The sequence below is a fragment of the Ammospiza caudacuta genome, chromosome 1 (genome assembly GCF_027887145.1).
Source record: "Ammospiza caudacuta isolate bAmmCau1 chromosome 1, bAmmCau1.pri, whole genome shotgun sequence".
NCBI lineage: Eukaryota > Metazoa > Chordata > Aves > Passeriformes > Passerellidae > Ammospiza > Ammospiza caudacuta.
This window is the reverse complement of record NC_080593.1, coordinates 21,505,568-21,523,502: the sequence shown is the minus strand read 5'-3', so window position 1 is coordinate 21,523,502 and position 17,935 is coordinate 21,505,568. Positions and strand designations below refer to the sequence as shown.

The 17,935-nt window shown below is 40.9% G+C and overlaps 1 protein-coding gene across 1 annotated transcript in view; it reads right to left on the bottom strand.

Moving 5' to 3' along the window:
- Nucleotides 1-806: 806 nt before the first annotated feature.
- The window catches only part of RSU1 (Ras suppressor protein 1), a 102,799-nt gene continuing 85,670 nt past the window's right edge, over nt 807-17,935 (bottom strand). Inside the window, exon 9 of the mRNA XM_058810459.1 lies at nt 807-1,443. Within this exon, the coding sequence (XP_058666442.1) occupies nt 1,341-1,443 (103 nt within the window). The 3' untranslated portion in view covers nt 807-1,340. The remainder of the gene's footprint in view (nt 1,444-17,935) is intronic.

Below are 17,935 nucleotides of genomic sequence, written 5' to 3'. Positions count from 1 at the left end.
TGTCAATACATTTATTCCCAGACTAAGGCAACCGTGTTACCTACATGCTGGGGCAATCCTAAATGCACTGGAGAGACTGGTGCTGATCACAGAAACTTCAGATTGGCTTTTGCAGCAGGCATCACTTGTAGCATGAGATATTTAAAGCCTTTTCTTTTCCCCCTGAACAAGCAGGCCTGTCTCAGCAGTCTGGGCATGCTTCCCAGCTTGCTGGCCGGATGGGACGGGAGCCGACACTGCGCCATGGGTGGCTCGGGTATGGAATTCATTACATTAGAAATCAAGGGCAGGAAGGTCTCGACACAAGTGATCCAGGTATGAATATCTCTTCTTGTACCTTGTTGGCTTTTGCTCTCCTAAGAACGAAAGTATTTGGGAAACACTGTCAGCAGATTTTAGGCTTCTCTTCTCCATTGGTAGAATCTGAAACTATCTGTGCTGTTAAACTGTTTGCAGCTTCTGAGCTTGGTTGTGGTGCCAGCTTTGTATAGATAAATATAGAACCTGTGGCATTTTCAAAAGCCATTTGGAATAGCTCTTCAATATAAGCACTTTAAGCAAGATTAAATACATTATTTGGGTTTTCTGCCTAAAGAAAAAAATCACTTGAAAAATTGGCAGAAGTACCAGTTTCTTCAAGTGACAAAGTTCTCTTCCCCAAACTGAGTCTGGCAATTGGCAGCTCTCTACAAAGACAATTTTTTTTTCTCTCTCCCCTCCCCTACTCCTTGATTTCAAAATAACCTTCAAGGCAAAAAGAGCAGTCCACAGCACCATAAAAAAAGAAAAAGAAACTGATTAAAATGTTGCTTGAACAGAATGCTTTGCACTTTAACTAACTTGCATCAGATAAAATGCTGCCACATTCCTACACAGAAGAAATCACCATATTACAGGAAACTGGACACACATACATTTCTCAAGGAATTTCCTATTCAGACGTCCTACTGAAGAAACTAAACAGCAATACAAATGAAGAGCTTTATTAAAATCACTTGAAATATGCTTGGAAATTTAGTATCGTATAATATAAGTGCAAAATCCCCTATATTAACAGGATGTGACACATGTGAAGACAGGACATTAATACACATATAAATATAAAAGCTAAAGTATGTTTGACAGTGATATATTAAATGGCTACATAAATGTGACCATAGTTAGGAGCATATGTAATTTTGTTTCCCTCTAGCAGTATCTTCTAAAGCATTATACATAGTAAATTGCATTTAATTCTAATCCCTGCTTTCTTATATGTAATAAGAGATGTGTAGAAATATTGTAGGCACAAGCAAAACCAATGCAAAAACAGATGTAAAACAGAGGCAGAAGCCAGGCACTTATTTGTTCTTGGCTGCCAGAGGTTTACGGCTGATCTTCTTTGACTTGTCATTGTTCTTCTTGGGAGGTTCAGGGTTTGCCTGCATGTGTCTGCCATAAAGACTGTAAGGAAAGGAGAAAAAAAATTGTGATTCAACCATTAAACACAGACTTTTACTCTGCAGCACATTAAACAAAGCATCTAGTTACTAGGAAAAAAAAAAAGGTTGTTATTTTGTCTCAACACACTGAATTTTCTATTAGCTCTCAAGCTGCAGTCATTAACATTTGGGTTTTTGTGACTTTTCAGGGGAGTAACACCAGGGAAGAGCAGGCTTTTGGAGCAGTGAAGGAGCAATCAGTTTTGCCTTCAGAAACTAGCAACCTTTATTCTGCAGTTATGGGATTAAAGTTCAGAAGGCTGCAAGGATGTGTATTCAAGTAGACAATGACAAAAATTGGGTTGAACTGGAGAGATAGAGTGCCTGCTTAGAGCAAAGTGAGCGTCATCCCTAACCAGAAAACCCAGGGGCTTAATGTGACAGAGAGCAATGGTGTCACAGCTGCCTTTGCTGCTCACACATGATTGATAGCACTGGGACAGATACCAACACATCAATGCCACATTAGTAAGTACCACTGATTAAATGTTGACAAAGTATCCTACAATTAAGATGGCTAGCATTCACTGTGAAGCTAAATGGACTACATGGCTGAAAGGATCTTGCTAAATATCACACAGTAATTAATAGATAATTTATGAGTAATCCTGATTAGAATAAATTAAAAACCTACCCAAAATAAACACAGTTCAAACTTAACTTCACTTATTGACATTAAGTGCTTTTTGAAGATGCACATTGTGGGTTTTGCTTGGGGTAATTTTCTTCATAGTTGCTGCTATGGGGCTGTGGTTTGGATTTGCACTGAAAACAGTGTTGACAATGCAGGGATATTTAAGTTATTGCTGAGCAGGGCTTGCACAGAACCAAGGCCTTTTCTGCTCCTCAGCCCACCAGTGAGGGGCTAGGAGTGCCCAAGTTGTTGGGAAGAGATGCAGCCAGGACAGATGACCCCAACTGATGCAAGGCATATCCCAGCCCATACCACATCTTGCTCATCATAAAAAGCTGGGAGAAGAAGAAAGAGGGGACGTTCAGAGTGATCATGTTTGTTCTCCCAAGTCACAGTTACATGTGATCTTGGAGGTCTTTTCCAACCTTTGTGATTCTGTGACTCTATTCTATTTACTATTCTAATTCTATGTTGGAATATGTAAAGTTACCACCTAATTTGAGCTTTATGTTGCTGTATCTGGATGATACTTCAACCTTGGCATTCCTGGACTGTGGAATGGGATTAAAGCTTCTTGTAAGGTGGGGTGAAGAGGCAGCGCTTGCTTTCACCTTCTCAGCAGCTGAAGTTTTACATCATACTGCTAAGCAGGCTGCTGTCAAGGTGTACTGTAGCCAAACAGCCTTGCTCAAGGAAAATACAACTGTAAACTATGACATTACTTCACCTTATTGAAATTTTATGTGGGCCATCACCTCCTGTCAACAAGGGATCAGGTGGCATTTCCTGATGAAAGCAGAGAGCCCTGACCCTCTGCAATAACGACATGCTTCATATTAGCAACAATACACATATTTTTATTTTATTTCTGAAGAGACAGAGCTCCAGCAGCACAAGGCTGTATTTTATCCAAGTATGTGTATTAATCAAATATACATCCTAAATAACTCTTCTTTTGGAAGGTGTTAAGTAAGTTGAAAGAGGGAGTCTACGGAAGGAGATGGTTCAGTATTGTGAAAATCCATCACAGCAGAAGAGCACAGGAGTGACACTCAAGGAGGTTGTGCCATCAGAAACTGACCCAGGACAGAAGAAGTCAGGGAACAAGCAGCACCCTGCTCTGAATGATATGCAGTGTAGCATTTGAACCACTTTCAGCAGTAGTTTTGTAACTCTCGCAAGATAGCACTAGTTAGGTAAATACAAAATTAACCTTCAAGATGGTTTTTGGCTTTTTTGAAGTCCCTATGTGGGACTTCAGGCACTGATTAACAGAAAATCCAGTGATTCACTGTATCTGAGCACAAAAGTCCTTTGTAGATAGGAACAGAAGTCCCCTATCACTGATCTGTGTTCCACATCCTGCTGCCCCACAGCTCCTTTGCCCTGTTAGTGCCAACCCAAACAGGACTGAGACAGCTTAAGTGGCTGTCAAGTGTTACATACCCTCCTTTTGCTCAAGCTGGTTTAGGCTCCCCCTTTTTGCTTTGGAAACTCTATGTAAGTTTCCCTCTCAGGTGTTCCTTCTGGCATTCATTCTACCTCTCATTTCCTCCTTTTTCAGAGCAAATGTTCAAGCATGTGGACTGTTAAACCTCAGAAGAAAAAGGGTGTAGGGGGAATTCTACTGACCACACAGATACTTTCCAAATGCAGGAAATGTGAATACTGACAATTTTGAATGAACTTCAGAGTTCTGGTAAAGTCTACTTGGGCAATGCCTTTTGACTATGAAAAGAAGTCCAGAAGCCACAGCATGCATTAAGCACTAAAAATACCAACTGACTTGAGATATTTTTGATATTTTTTTGATATCTGCTCCTTACAATATTCAGTGCTATTGGTGCCCCAGCAACTCCCTTTGTCCCATGCAAATACTACATTAGTAGTAATAGATGAACATGAGTTGAAGGCATCTACAGCATTTCCACATTCTTTTAACCTATTTTCATGTCCAACCACTTCTACCAACATGAGCACCAAAGTTTCATCCAGCAAAGTAATTACTGGGTTTGAAATAAGAAAATCAAATCAGTTTCCTTGACAAAATGAGAGGACTTCCAATGCACATGGCTGTCCCAAATGAAGATGAGTGCTTTACAATCTTTCATGGAGTCTGCTAGTCAAAGAGCAAGGATCAGATATATTTAGATGGTACAAGCCTTCACACACAGGGTCTCTCTCTCCTGTCTGCACAACTCAGATATGAGGAGACATATGGTCTCACAACAATATTTAAATACAATAATGACTGTAATAATGCTTCTGGGACAGAAATTGCCTTCTGTTACACTAGGGAAAAGAGAATTCAAAATTCTCAATGAACTCCTGGTACAACAACAAACACCAGTTTTACAACTCCCAGGGGAAAAAAAAGCTTCAGGGGAAAAAAAAGCAAAATAAAAACACTAATGGAGCTTATCTGCACAGAGAAGCAATTATCTGGCTTCCACAAGGACCTATAATCCTTTAGTTTTAAAAGATGTGAAGTTTGCATAAAGTCTTTAATAATTTCAGTAGTTACTAGAAAGACCCAGACACAGCTGCAGCCAAGCTGTACAAACTAGGTAGATGCTCTTGTTCTGCATGAGCGCAGAGTCAGATGTGTTAGGCAGAGACACTTGCACATCATCCTGGGCAGCAGAGGTCAGCTGAAGACATGCCCACAGACAGTTCTGCTGCTCAGCTGACCGATGGTGATGTGCTAGAGGATGGCACCTTGACACAGTTGTTTGCATGGCCAGACGCTTAGCCAAGGCACATTGTCTCCATAAACACACAAAAGAATTTTGACACAGATTGTGGCTATGGTTTAAAGGCAGATTTGTACGACAAGTGCTGATAACACATTCATGGCAGTGCCTTCCCACTAGATATTTTGAATCGTCATCTGTTCACAGTGCTGGTACAGCTCTGAGCAGGATACTACACACAGCTTCAAGGCTAAAACCTCTGCTGAAGGACAAAATCTGGAGTGCAAACAAATATTTGTGATGTTTGCAGTTTGCTAACAGTCAGAAGCTGATTACTGCAACCACAGCTCACAAACTGCAGAACCTCTGAAGACTGAGCAGCTACAGTATTGTAGGCAGACTTCTCATTACATAAAAATCAAAGGGGAAATCACATGCAAGCCTGAAAATGCAGAAAGGCCTCAGAAACTCTGCGAAGCTTTCTTTCCTTGTATATATTTTTAAAATATCTTCCATGAAAAAATGTTTCTTTGTATGCAGATGTAAACATGAAAAAAATCTTCCTGAATTCTGCACCTGCCCCACTGGAAGTAACAAACGACAGCAGCATGGCTGCTGCAGCAGCAAAATGAACAACATGAAGTGAGAAAGATGCTCATTAAACTTCATCATTCTGTCTACTTTAATGATGCTTTTACTTAATAAAAATTCCCTAAAGTAGTTGCAAGGATATTAGGCAAGGTCTCTGGTTATGTATCAGGGGTCTAAGCTGTCACTAGCAAGCATGCAGTTCAGGAGGGGCATTCCCAAGAGGAGAGAGTGGATACAGCTTTCTTGTAATAAATTCAGAGAGAATCAATAACCTCAGCTTGCCACATTACTTAAGCATTTAGGAAAGTAGGTGATCCTTCTAAATTAAACCACAAATTGCTAAATATTGCAATTTACAGCATAAGATCAGGCATGGAACTTTGTAACTTAAAAGTATATAGTCTTGCTACTAAAATCTCTGAACTTAAAAACAGAACCATAGTTAAAATTCTTAAATTCATAAAGGTCAAAAGAGTCACTTTGAAAAACAAATTCAGCACAACTACCTCCAATTTTTCTCTCTTGTACAACAAAATGCTCACTAGCCAAGGGCTAGAGAACTTGTGTAAGCTAGGGAACTACTGCAAAGTGTTTGATGCACACATTGATTTTTTTGAGTTTAGGCATTTTGAAAGAGGATTTCAAGACTGAGCCATGAGAAATACACTGGTGTTTCACTTTATGTCTGTAACAGATCTCCAGGGTGAGTATGCAGTATAAAAAGGACAGCACTGTTAAATATGGTCCTGGAGAGATGCTACCTCCAGCTATGTACTGTAATCAGGGAAGCAAAGGTGAAACATTCCAGCTCTGCTTGATTTTTCAAAAGGTGAAGTTCAGAGTCAGGCAGATATTTAGTGCTCAGATCAAACCTCAAAGTGGATATTCACAGTGACCTCAACAGAACAGTCCTAAGCCCCAGCTGATGAAGCAGGAGAAGGGAAAGGCTAAATCAGTGGTGGTATCAGTACAAACCCAAAGCTGAAAGAAGTGCTTGCATGACTGATACATGATGGCTACCCTGCACTAGTTACAGTTCACATGCATTTGGAGCAAGGTGCTTTTGCCACACCAGTTTTTGCACAGCTAATTGTTGCTCTGGTGTCCCCTCTGAGTGACTGCGACTGCTCTTTTCTATGTGGGAGCTGCTAACATGTCATCCCCTCAAACCACATAATCTTTCTCCCAGGAAAGGGACAGATAATGGGATTTAACTGGTCAGTACTGTACCAGTGAGAGAAAACAGTGGAGGTTAAAATTACTATTCAAGTATCTTATTATACTGGTAGTTCACCAATAATGTTTTTAGTCTTTGTGATGCAACTCAGATGATCTCACTGAAGAGGAACAGTGCATGGGAGAGTGAAACCAGTACCTGCTTTCCTTACACCTGAATGGCAAACTGCAGCCTTAGGATTCTTAATAAGGAAAACCAGACATGAATGATTCATTTTATTCAGCTAATTTTTTGCCCTTTGTTTTCAAGTGCTCTGAGAGCAGATGGCAGCAATGTCAGTGATGTCCATCATCTGAAACTCTTGCAAGTTTCTTCAGAGCCACTCGGTTCTGGCCTGTCCCTGTCTGTGCAGCTCTCTCCTGCTCCACCATGGAGGCAGCACTGGCTGCACAAAGGGAGCAGGTGCTGGCAGTGCCACAGGCTGCCAGAGCCTCTGGGCCACTGAACCTCAGCTCTCAAAGTGCTGTGAAACTGCTCCACTAGTTTTAGGTCTGTGAACAGTGTGCCTTCCTCTCTAGCCCACTGCCACTCTGGGATGCTTCATGCGTCAGACTGCCCCAAATCCATACACACCAGAGCCCAGCCCTGAGACACTCCCAAGTGTAACAACCTGTGTTATTTTTCTGTTCCTTCCACCTCCCTCAATTATTTTCATAACCCAAAGTTCCTGCAGACTGTGCCTGTCACTATTCTTCCTAATTCTCCTTAAGTCCTGCATTTCACCTTTTAAAGAGACTTTCTGCAACACCAGAAATCCCTAATATCCTCAAATGCCTTTTTTAGTCTTCACCCCACAGGCACTCGTTGGGGGAACTGATTATCTCTTCCCATCTTGGATTAGCTCTTTCTTTTTCTTAGCTAGTTTCATTTTTTGGAGCACAAATGAGGTAAGAAGAAGAGGATTCAGCACAGGTGGAGAGGTAAGGATTCAAGCCCATGTCTCCCAGTCAGTGGAGATCTGGCTAATGAAGCCAGTGGAGTAAAGAGCTTTTAGGGTGATCAAGTACAAGTGTCTGCAGTGAGATGCTTAGCTGCACTGCTCTGTTAAAGATTTTCAGCAGCTACAGAGGACAGTGGGTAGCTAGCTGACACACAGACACTCATCTTTAGCTATTTTAAAATGCTAGATGGAGTCCACCCAACCACTCCCTCTATGTTCCCACTCTGCACTCTCACAAGCTGTTAGCTATCTTACATTAGAGACTCTGCTGAGTCACGCAGTCCAAAGTTGACTTACTCAGAATTCCTGCCTAAAAACACTCCAAATCTCAACAAGCAAAAAAAAGTACTCTGCCAAAACTTTCTGGAGCTCACTGTTTCAGCATCTGCGTAGAATGTGCACCCTCCAAAATAAATCCCACATGTCTCTCACTGGCTACTTCACCATTCAGTTTTCCACAGGGCTCCCTTCTGCTGGACCCCTCTACCCCAGTTTATTTGCTGCTCTGAATACCTGAAGAAAAAGGCTCAACCTCTGCGTGCCACATTTCCCACCCTCTATCCCTACAGGTTACTGTCACAGACAGACCCTGGCCAGAGGAACCTCTGGCCTCAGCTCAGAGGTTCCAGACCCGATGTGACAGTGAGGGGAGATTTGAGCTGAGGTAACTATGATTTACAAACACTTGCTCTACTACTGGGCTGGTAACAGATGCATAATTTTAATTCTGCCAGACACTTTGGCTCTTTAAATGGTTAATTTAATCCCTGCTTCTTTGAACTCACCATCTTGCATGTTATGGGGAACTAATGTTTTTTTTTCCCATAAAGGAATTCCAAGTAGGTGTTAGGTATTTCTTTAATTAATACACAGTAATAAAAGAAAGCCTTTTCCTTATATTCTCTGAGGCTAGCAGCCTTTTGAAGCAAGTACTCTAAATGTGAGGCTTGTTAGGGAAGCACGGCTGGAAGCTCATAGAAGCCTCGCGAAAGAAAAAAGATTTCTTTTAAAGGAAAATGTAGAGGCCAAGATTTGCAAAGCTGGCTAATGACTTTGCACACCCAACCTGAAACATCTTACAAGAAGCATGGCTTTTGGCAGACACAATTTTGAAAGCACACGGAACACAAACATCTAGTTTCTGAAAGACCTATCTCAATACCCAGGGACCCCAGCACTGGAAATCTTCAGCCATGCTACAAATCCAGAGAGACACACAAGGGGGGCCTCTATGGAACTGTCACAAAGACAGAAAGGACAGGGCATGCTTATTCTTATTTCTTTCAAAACAGAGACAGACAGGAATTAAGATTTCATCTAGGGAATCTATTATGCTGATAAAACACCTCCCAGCTAGGCCAGTATAATGAAACAGCAGCTTGAGAGCACAAGGCAGAGAACAATTCGCTTCTGCATGTGGACAATCCTACCAGAATATTTCAATTATGCACAATTTCTCCCCTGGGACTCAGATCTTCAAGCACATTCAGGCGGTCTGATCTCCTTCCTCATGCTCCATTTTGAATGGAGCAATGAGTTGTTCAGCCCACAAGTGCAGACCAGTCCCTGAATTCACCCCAGGCATGAAAAAACTGCATAGGCCAGAAACTGAAGTTCTTAAGGGTAAGAACTTCCACAGAATGCAGTGGAACATTTTCCTATTTGTTTCCACAGATGAAATAGTGCTTTCCTACTTAGGACCAGAAAAAACAATGTAATGCCAGATGCAGGCACCAGTTTAAACTCTGAGGGCCAAGGTATCTAGTGGAACAAATGGCATCCTACATCTAATTCATCAGAAGCAAACAGGAGCCACAGAAACTGCAGTGGCATGCTCAGCCTCTTTGGCAGATACCAGCACAGGTAGCTACAGATAAAAAAGCACCACTAAGAAGGAAAAAGACAACTCAAGTGAGAAAGAAGTGTGTTCTGTTTACTAAAGTGATCTGTATCAGCCCAACTCTTATCTTTATGTACATGTAATTTGTGAGCATGAGTTAGATAAATCAACAGTTGCTCTATTTCCCCAAATCATGTTGTTGGACAATATTCAAGGCCACTTGCCTGATCTCAAACTAACCCTGGACAGGCAGCAAACACAGTATAGAAAACATACTGGCATGCAGCACAGACATCCTCCTGGAGACAGCTGAGCACAGTATTCTTCATTCTTATGTTATTTTAATGTTGTTGTCTGCATGGAGTCCTTTGGGCTTCAGTAAAACAGTGCTCACTTCCCTTTCTGAATGCTACACTGCTGCTCAGATAAATGCCCTTACATAATCTTTATTATTGATTTATTACATGCATTTTGCTGTGTACCTGATTAACATTTAAAAAAAGCAAAACAGAGGGCAAAAAAATAACTAAGTGCAAGCTAAGGAACTTTCTTTAAGTTATTATATGTCTGGCAGGTATGTATTTCTTTTCCAGTAACTAGACAAAGTGTACCAATAAAATGTATAGAAGGGACCCTGGGGAAATACTGATACAGAGAGTCTCTTTTCCTTTTTTTAAAGCAAAATTGAAGTGTCTGAGTTAATCTGAGCCTGCTCTGCTGCACACTGAGGATGGCCAGTTTCACTGGCAGTAGCATAGAGAGCATTCAGGAGACTGCAATTCTCACACACAGGGTTTAATCAGCTGCCCTGCTCTGCTGGGCTGGCTCACATATCTCCTCTCCCAGGGTGTCTGCCTCTGCCATCCCAACTGCCTGCAGGGCCACCTCTCCAACAGCTCCTTAAAATAAACATAAGGACTGAACAGTGACAAGGGACACAGTGACAAGGTGGGGAACTCAACCAAACTAACCCATCTGAATCACCACCTCTGAGACCCTCAAAGGGGAAGGAGGAAGTCCCAGTCCTGTCACACATTCCATCTGTGTGACCCAACACAAGAAATTGGCAGGCTCTGTGAGCTCTGCAGACCACTGTGTAAAAGGAGCACAGGATTTACTGTGGGATGCTTAGACAGAGTTTTGGGACTGAACAAGAGTATTTAAGGATTATACAGGACTTGAATTTATAGGTTCTTGTGAGGACAGAGCAAGAGTGGAAGTGAGTGACCAAGGATGACAGAAGAGAACAAGTGCAGGGAAAAAGAGAGGATGAGGCAGGGAATAAATGAGGTCAACAGTGTGCAAGCAGGAGGAGGTCAGAACACTTGACTGGCAGAACTCTGTGACAAATCATCTTGACTTTGTCCTCCCTAAACCCTGTTTCTAGCTGTTTTCTGTGTGAGTGTGCCCTCTGTTCTGGCAGCATGCATACATGTCCCATCAGCATGTTCAAGTAAGACAGATCTGCTGGTCAATAGCATGGACTGATTCCCATATACTGAAGTGACGAAGGGACTCCAGGATCAGCCTCCACAAAAAGGATGTAGGCTGATGAGACTGGGTCTGGGGGCTTGATATTTGAAACATCAAGATTGGGGAGCCAGGTATCAGAGGGATCCCTGACACAGGGTCTTCCCTGAGCATTTCAGGGAAAGGTATTGAGGAATACAGACTGGCTGCTGTTTGTCTTCTCTGTGTTTATGTGTCCATCTGTCCTCCCATTATGCTAATCTGCCCATGGCTGGCCAGGTGTATAAACGTGTTCTGAGACTGTGGGCAGCCTTGCTACTGACAGGACAGGAGAACAGGGATATGGAGCAGTTACTCACTGCCATCAGTGAAGGACTTGATTTGGTTCCTCCAGGACACGGGATTTAGCTGCTCAAACCACTACCAGGAAGAAGGTGAAGAATAAAGGAAACTCACTTCATTTTATGGCAACACTGCAATGAAAATGTCACTTTTTGACACAAAATATCACGTACGAAGAGCTACATCTCAGACATTGCAATATCACTTGGCCATATGAATTGGCTTTGTTTAACTCATGATGGATACACTTTGCAGAAAAGCTGTTCTTGGGCAGTGCTCTTGAACATGCTTTAACAGATCAATGCAGGTCTTTCCAGTTCCCAAACACAGCCCTTTCACCTACTCCCTGCCCAACGTGGGAACAAACATGCCAATTATGTCAATCTTACAGACACCTGGCAAGTTGTGATCTGAGAAATCAACATACGTGGAAAGGATAAAGGTGATTCAAAGCCAATTTCAAAATCATTGCCATCATATATGTTAAAATGCTGAAATATTGAAAGCCAAAGACTGAGTAGTTCTATATGGAAACAAAACAAATCAATACAATAGTTTTCCAGTTATTTAACTTTACTGTGGAAGACCAAAGATGGTCACTCAGAAACCATATAATAAAATGATACAGACTATTCACCTAATTTTCCAGCCAGTTTTGAACAAAGCATCACAACCTTAATAACTGGCAAACAATCACTGTGTTTTAAGCAAATCTTTGCTGATTCTCCATGGCTTTTACTGTGCCAACAAAGCTGTTCCAGGATCTTTTCAGGAGGGACCTATGCTATGTGGCAGCCAATAACATTTATGGCAACACTGCAATGAAAATGTCGCTTACTGTAATGAGCAGAGATCATAAGTTAAGCCCCCAGCTACCTTTCCATTATTTTTCATTAGAGTTTTTCTGGCTTTGCTATGCTTCCAAGTACTCAGGGAATTACTCCAAATTAGGCTCACTAGTCAGCTCTTCATTACTCAGACCACACTGAAACTGAGCAATCAGCAAACTGAACCAGCTCCTGAGTAACACAAGACAGTAACATTTGCTTGAATGTTTACCATTTCTTTTTTAGTTTGTCCTCTTTCTTAAAGCTCTGTTCGGTAAAACAAACTTGCCCACAGTTGGAGGCGGTTCTAAAACAACAGGAAAATCACATAGTATTTTTCCATGCCATTAACACCTTGAGCAAAGGGTTGGGCTTTCCTTCATCAACCAGAAACAAACTGTGATATAGTCAGGTCTTCTTGACAGCAGTGTTTTTCCAAGACTTGTGTTCCATAGTGCTAGATGAAGTGGGTGAGATAAAAAGTCTCACTTACTATGTGAATCCTCACCCTTTGAAGAATCTCTAATTTATGGCAGATTTTTACACTGGCTGCCTTCCCTCTTGCAAAGCAAAAAGCTGACCAACCTGCTGGAAAAGAGCAGTAATGCTGACATTGGTAAGTTATGATGTCATCCAATCCACACAACTTCCCAAGTTACTTTCACTGTCTTTCAGGGCCCACAGTGTGAAAAACATAAAGCCTTCTGAAAGGCTTTCTTCTCCCCCAGTATCTGTCAAGATGAAATGGCAATACAGCATCAGCCTGATTTTGATTTCAACAAAATCAATACAAGTTTTGCTTCTGATTTCATTGGGTTCAAGGTTTTGCCTTTAAGGTCAACTATTCATGCAAGCTAAAAGGCAAACTGCAGTTGCAGTGTGGCTCACAAACCCCAAACTATGTACAACAAGCTATGAACAACATCTAGGCTGGCTATGAACAGTGGAGTGAAAATTATGCTTTCTCATGAAGTGCTAGTAATAGCTAAGGCCAATGAGTCACGCTGTGACTTTTTAATGCACACATTGACCAAAATAGTTTCTTTAGCAAGGAAGGTGGGATTATGCATACTGATCTGGTTTTGCTCAACATCCTTTTGCTGTAGGTAGGCAGCACTTATCCTAAATTGCTGGTGCTTACAAATGCTCATGAGTTAAAGGAAAAAACATGGAACTTTACTGAAAAGGACAAGAACTAGTTTACTCATCAGATATTTGCAAAAGGCACCCACAGGAACCTTCAAGCATGACGTAAAATAAACCAGTGATTCCACCTCCTTCTGGGCAAGAGGAAAAGGAACAGGCAGCTGAAAACACTTGCACTGAATCAGTCTAAGTGCTGCAGCAACAACAAAGGCTCAGAAAGTGCAACAACAGGGAGCCCAACACAATGCTGCAGTCTTGGTGGACAAACTGCAGATCACCTACTTTGCATCTTCTTTGAAACATGTTGGAGAATACATTGCAGGGAGGGCAAACATGGTCCTTGACTCTTTCTTTCTGGTTTCTCAACCAACAGTTTTCCAAATCCCAGCCTATGCACACAAGGTAGCAAACAGGCACTCCCTCACTTGTGGAAGATATTAGATTGGATGTTAGAAGAAATTTCTTCACTGGAATAATGATCAAGCATTGGAACTGACTGCCCAGGGAAATGGTAGAATCACCACCTCTGGGAAGTATTCAAAATACGTGTAAATGCAGTGCTTAGAGGCATGGTTTAGTGGTAGACTAGCACTGCTGTGCTCATGGTTGGCTCAATGATCTCAAAGGTCTTTTTCAACCTTTGTGATTCTGTGATTCAAGCATTCAGCTTGTGATATGGAGCAGATTTATGAGAAATGCAGGAGTGGGAAAAGCAAAGTGACAAAAGATTTGTCAACAGCTCTCTGTCACTGAGAATGCACTTCATTAGCCTGTCAATTGCAGTGTCTAGGAGATACATTTATTGACAACTTACTGTCAATTGATCCAACATCTATATAAAGCTCTTCTTATGCAACGAGTTAGCTGACTCAGATGATGATGAGATCTATAGAGCATTAACAGCCCTAAACTGCTCTAATTTCTAAACAAAATGCAACCAGAAGTGATAAAATCCCACCAACATCTCAGCAGCTAGACCATATTCACTGCTTACAGCACATCTTAGAATGAGATTCACTTTGATGCACTCCATAGCTGGGGTAAAAGTATGGTGTGGGTATGAAGCAGAAGTCCTTATGCAAACACTGTTTTTTATTTCTATGGCCATATGTATTTGTGGGATTACTTTTGAAATACAGGGACTCTGCATTTTCTACTCCCCCAGTTTAGCATGGAAGCACCCAGAGATGTTGTATGGCAACCAAGTGCTCTGTGCAGCTGCATGCCTCAGCCTCTCACCAGGACAGGGTAATGCTGCAAATGGCTAATTGATCCTGCAGTGGCTCTAACAACTGGCAGTCACCTCACACCGCTGGCAGCATTCCTGCAGTGCACTCCCATCCTTTGGCTGCTTTGCTTTGTACTACCTGTTTTATCACTTCATGATAAGGCAGTGTCAAAGACAGCAGGCATAACCTATTCTGGCATCTCCATCTGGCTTTATATATCAGACTTGTGCTGCTCTGGTGGATTAGTTTCAGATCCCTGTTGGCAGATCAAAAGCAACAATAATAACTACAAATCAATCCCTCTTTAAGGCCTAAAACATCTTCTCCCTCCCATAGCATGCCTCATTTCTTCACCACTCCAGAGCTGTTATAAATACCAACTTTGCCTAGACACAACAGTTGTATGCAGATACTCAGGCCCTGGAGAATTTGGCACTGTGTTTTCACCTGCTCTTTTCTGGTCTATTATGGCAATCAAAATGAGCAGCATCAATAGAGAAGTGCTCATGTAGATTAAACATTTGAGTCCCTAAAGTCAGAAAGCTGCTTGGTGCCAAAGTGAGAGCATACACAGAAGATGCCTGACTTACCTTAGTCTCATCTCAGGTAATCTTATTTTCCAGCACTCATCAGAGCTGTGTTTCCACTGAAGCACCCAGCTAGCTTCAGCTCACTGCTCAGTGCTCCAAGGTGACAAACAGATGTTTTTGGATACAGAAAAGATATATCCTAGGTTGAACAACTGCAGAGTGGACTGGCTGCTTTCTAATGGTGTTTCCACACAGCTTTCCCCTTGATTAGCACCTGCTCTAGAAAACAGGACTCAGAAAAGGGATTCATGAGGTTCAAGATCCACTCTCCCATAGAGAGGTAACATCTGGATCCTTTCACCATGACTGTGCTTGTATTCTTGAGATTGCTCTTAATTTCCTCATGTTCACTTCCTAGGATTTATCTAAAGGCAGCAGAAGTTTAAAAATGATTCCAAGTCTAGGTAGCAACTCTCTGCTTGGCTACGTCTCACTACCCAAATGAGACTTTTACTACAGAAGTAGCTTTTGTTTGCTTCCTCTCCATAACGCCTTCACAGGGACAAAGCTGAATTTACCATGATGTAGCTAGGCAGTTCCCTGGATCTCAAATCACCCAGAGATTCTGTGTCCTAAAAAATAATAAATCTGTGCCTTGGGTTTTACATGAAAAATGCACTTGTGCTGTAAAAGATATACCTGCATAAGCAGTGAAGACAAAAACTCTCCCTCTTACCCTTCTTTAAATTTTTCTGTCTTGTAACTTACAGTTTGAACTACGTCTCTGAAAAGACTCCAACATCAGCTAGGTCAGCAATAGTTCAATATTCCTACATTCTATTTAAAACAAACTCAGATTTAAATAGCAAAAATGAGAGCTGCTTAAAGATCTCCTGAAATTCTTAAGAAAAAATTAATCAAAGATAAACATACACAAATAATCTGGTTCCAACACTGCATTTGTACAGCCTGCAATAACCAGAAATACCTAGTATTTCAGGATTACCACATAAGGGTTTGAAAAATATTTTCTCCTAAAATTATTTTGAATACTAATGTAAAGTACTTTGATCCTGATTTTTTTTCCAGTATTTATTAAGTTCCACTCAATTGACTGTTTACTTCTTATAATTTTTACTATACTCATAAAACTAGAACACAGTCTCAACATATGGAAAATGTGGATGGTACATATTGCTCATAGCTGCACATAATTTCAAGAACTGTAACTACTATTTCTAGATACTTTTTAAACCATGACAAAGATGCATGCTATTGAAGAAAAATGGTGAGCCTATAAAAAGCTGCATGTGTTTGAGTCAATCAGGTAAAGAGAGTATCATCTTCTCACAGTATGATTCTTCTCCATGCCAGTGGAAGCACAAAGTCAGAAGGATTAACTGAAGATCAAGAAAAAAAGACTAATCTCTTCTTCCCTCTCCCGCTACTGAGCTTAGAAAAATATTCAAAAAAGAAAAAAAATGGCACTGGCAGCTTCTAGGACAGTTTAATAAACCTTAGGGAAGGCCTTAGTGTTGAGTTTGCCTTCCCAGTAGAACCTAAAGCACTGCTACTAAAGCAATACAATAAAGTTTATCAACTTGTCTTTACTGCTGCATAATTTATCTTTGAGAAATGATACTATGGTGAACAACTGCTCTCTATGAATCTCTTTGGGCTTCAATGGACTGCAGGATTTATCACAGCAAGTAAACTGGATCAAGATTGAACTCCAAACCTAAAGATATATAACATATTTTTGGATTAATGAAAAACACTTAATTCAAAAGTTAAATACTAGTACACTCAAGTATTTTTTTATGATTCATGTCACCTTCTGAACTTAAAGTCCTTTTGACATATTTTACACTGAATCTTAAAAGAAACAAATTCCAGAACCACTCATATTTCTTTCCATTCAAGAAAATTTCCATGTTCTGTTTTATTAGTTTCCTAACAAAAAACACATATACCCTTTCATTAAAAAAATCAAACAAAAAACCCCAACCAAAGCAGAACTAAAGTCACAAATACAAAACCACACTGCAAATTCAAAATAAACATAACTAAATCTCAGTAACTAAAGACAAAAGTATACAAACTTCACTTCTTTTTCTAATTGAATGCTCATGGTACCATTTGCTCATAGCACTTCCCAGCACTGTAGTTATCCTGCTCTAGAAAATGTTTCTGTTTTGGGGTGCATGCTTTCTGCCAGGTCAGCAAGTTAATGTGTCTATGCAGCTCTTAGATTACCAGATTTAACATGATGAAGGCATGGGAAATCCTAGGCAGAGGAAAAAAGGAAAAGGGAAGAAAACAGATCAATCAAATTTTTAACTCAAAACTCCCCTCACAAGTCAGATGGTGGGAACTGGAAGGTGTAACTGCACAATGGGATGTGCATATATGCTGTGGAGAAAACTTCATTGTCATTCAAAGCCCACAAGCCGGTGCAATGCTGACACAAAGAGTGGTGAGGAGTGAGAACAAAGGGACAGAGACACACAAAATAATGGGCTGCCTGATTTCTTACCAAAGACTTATAAGAAAAGTCTGTAGGAAAAGCTTTTTAAGAAAACTGATTTAGCCCAGAAAAAGGCCTGTGCTTAAGGACTGTTGACCTATTTGTACAGTAGGGTAGTTTTCATCCCTGGGTACTATGATTGCTGGTCAAGTGGCACTTCTCCATACTTTTTATTTTTATTACAAGTTAATTACAAGTTAATTTCAGGATGCTAGATTATTTGTTAAATTCCAACATTTCATGGAATGTTCTAGGCAATGAAAAATGTTATATTCATTTTGCTGAAAGCAAGAAAATGAGAGGGAAAAGGTATTTTAATGCACAGGATTTGTGACCTCTTGTAGTGGTTAGCACATGCAACTGTTTCAGCTATCCAGGTCTGGGACTAATGGCCTATAGACCAAAGAGCAATGGAATGGCTGCCACCTTCTTGAGGTGTGGCAGTCAT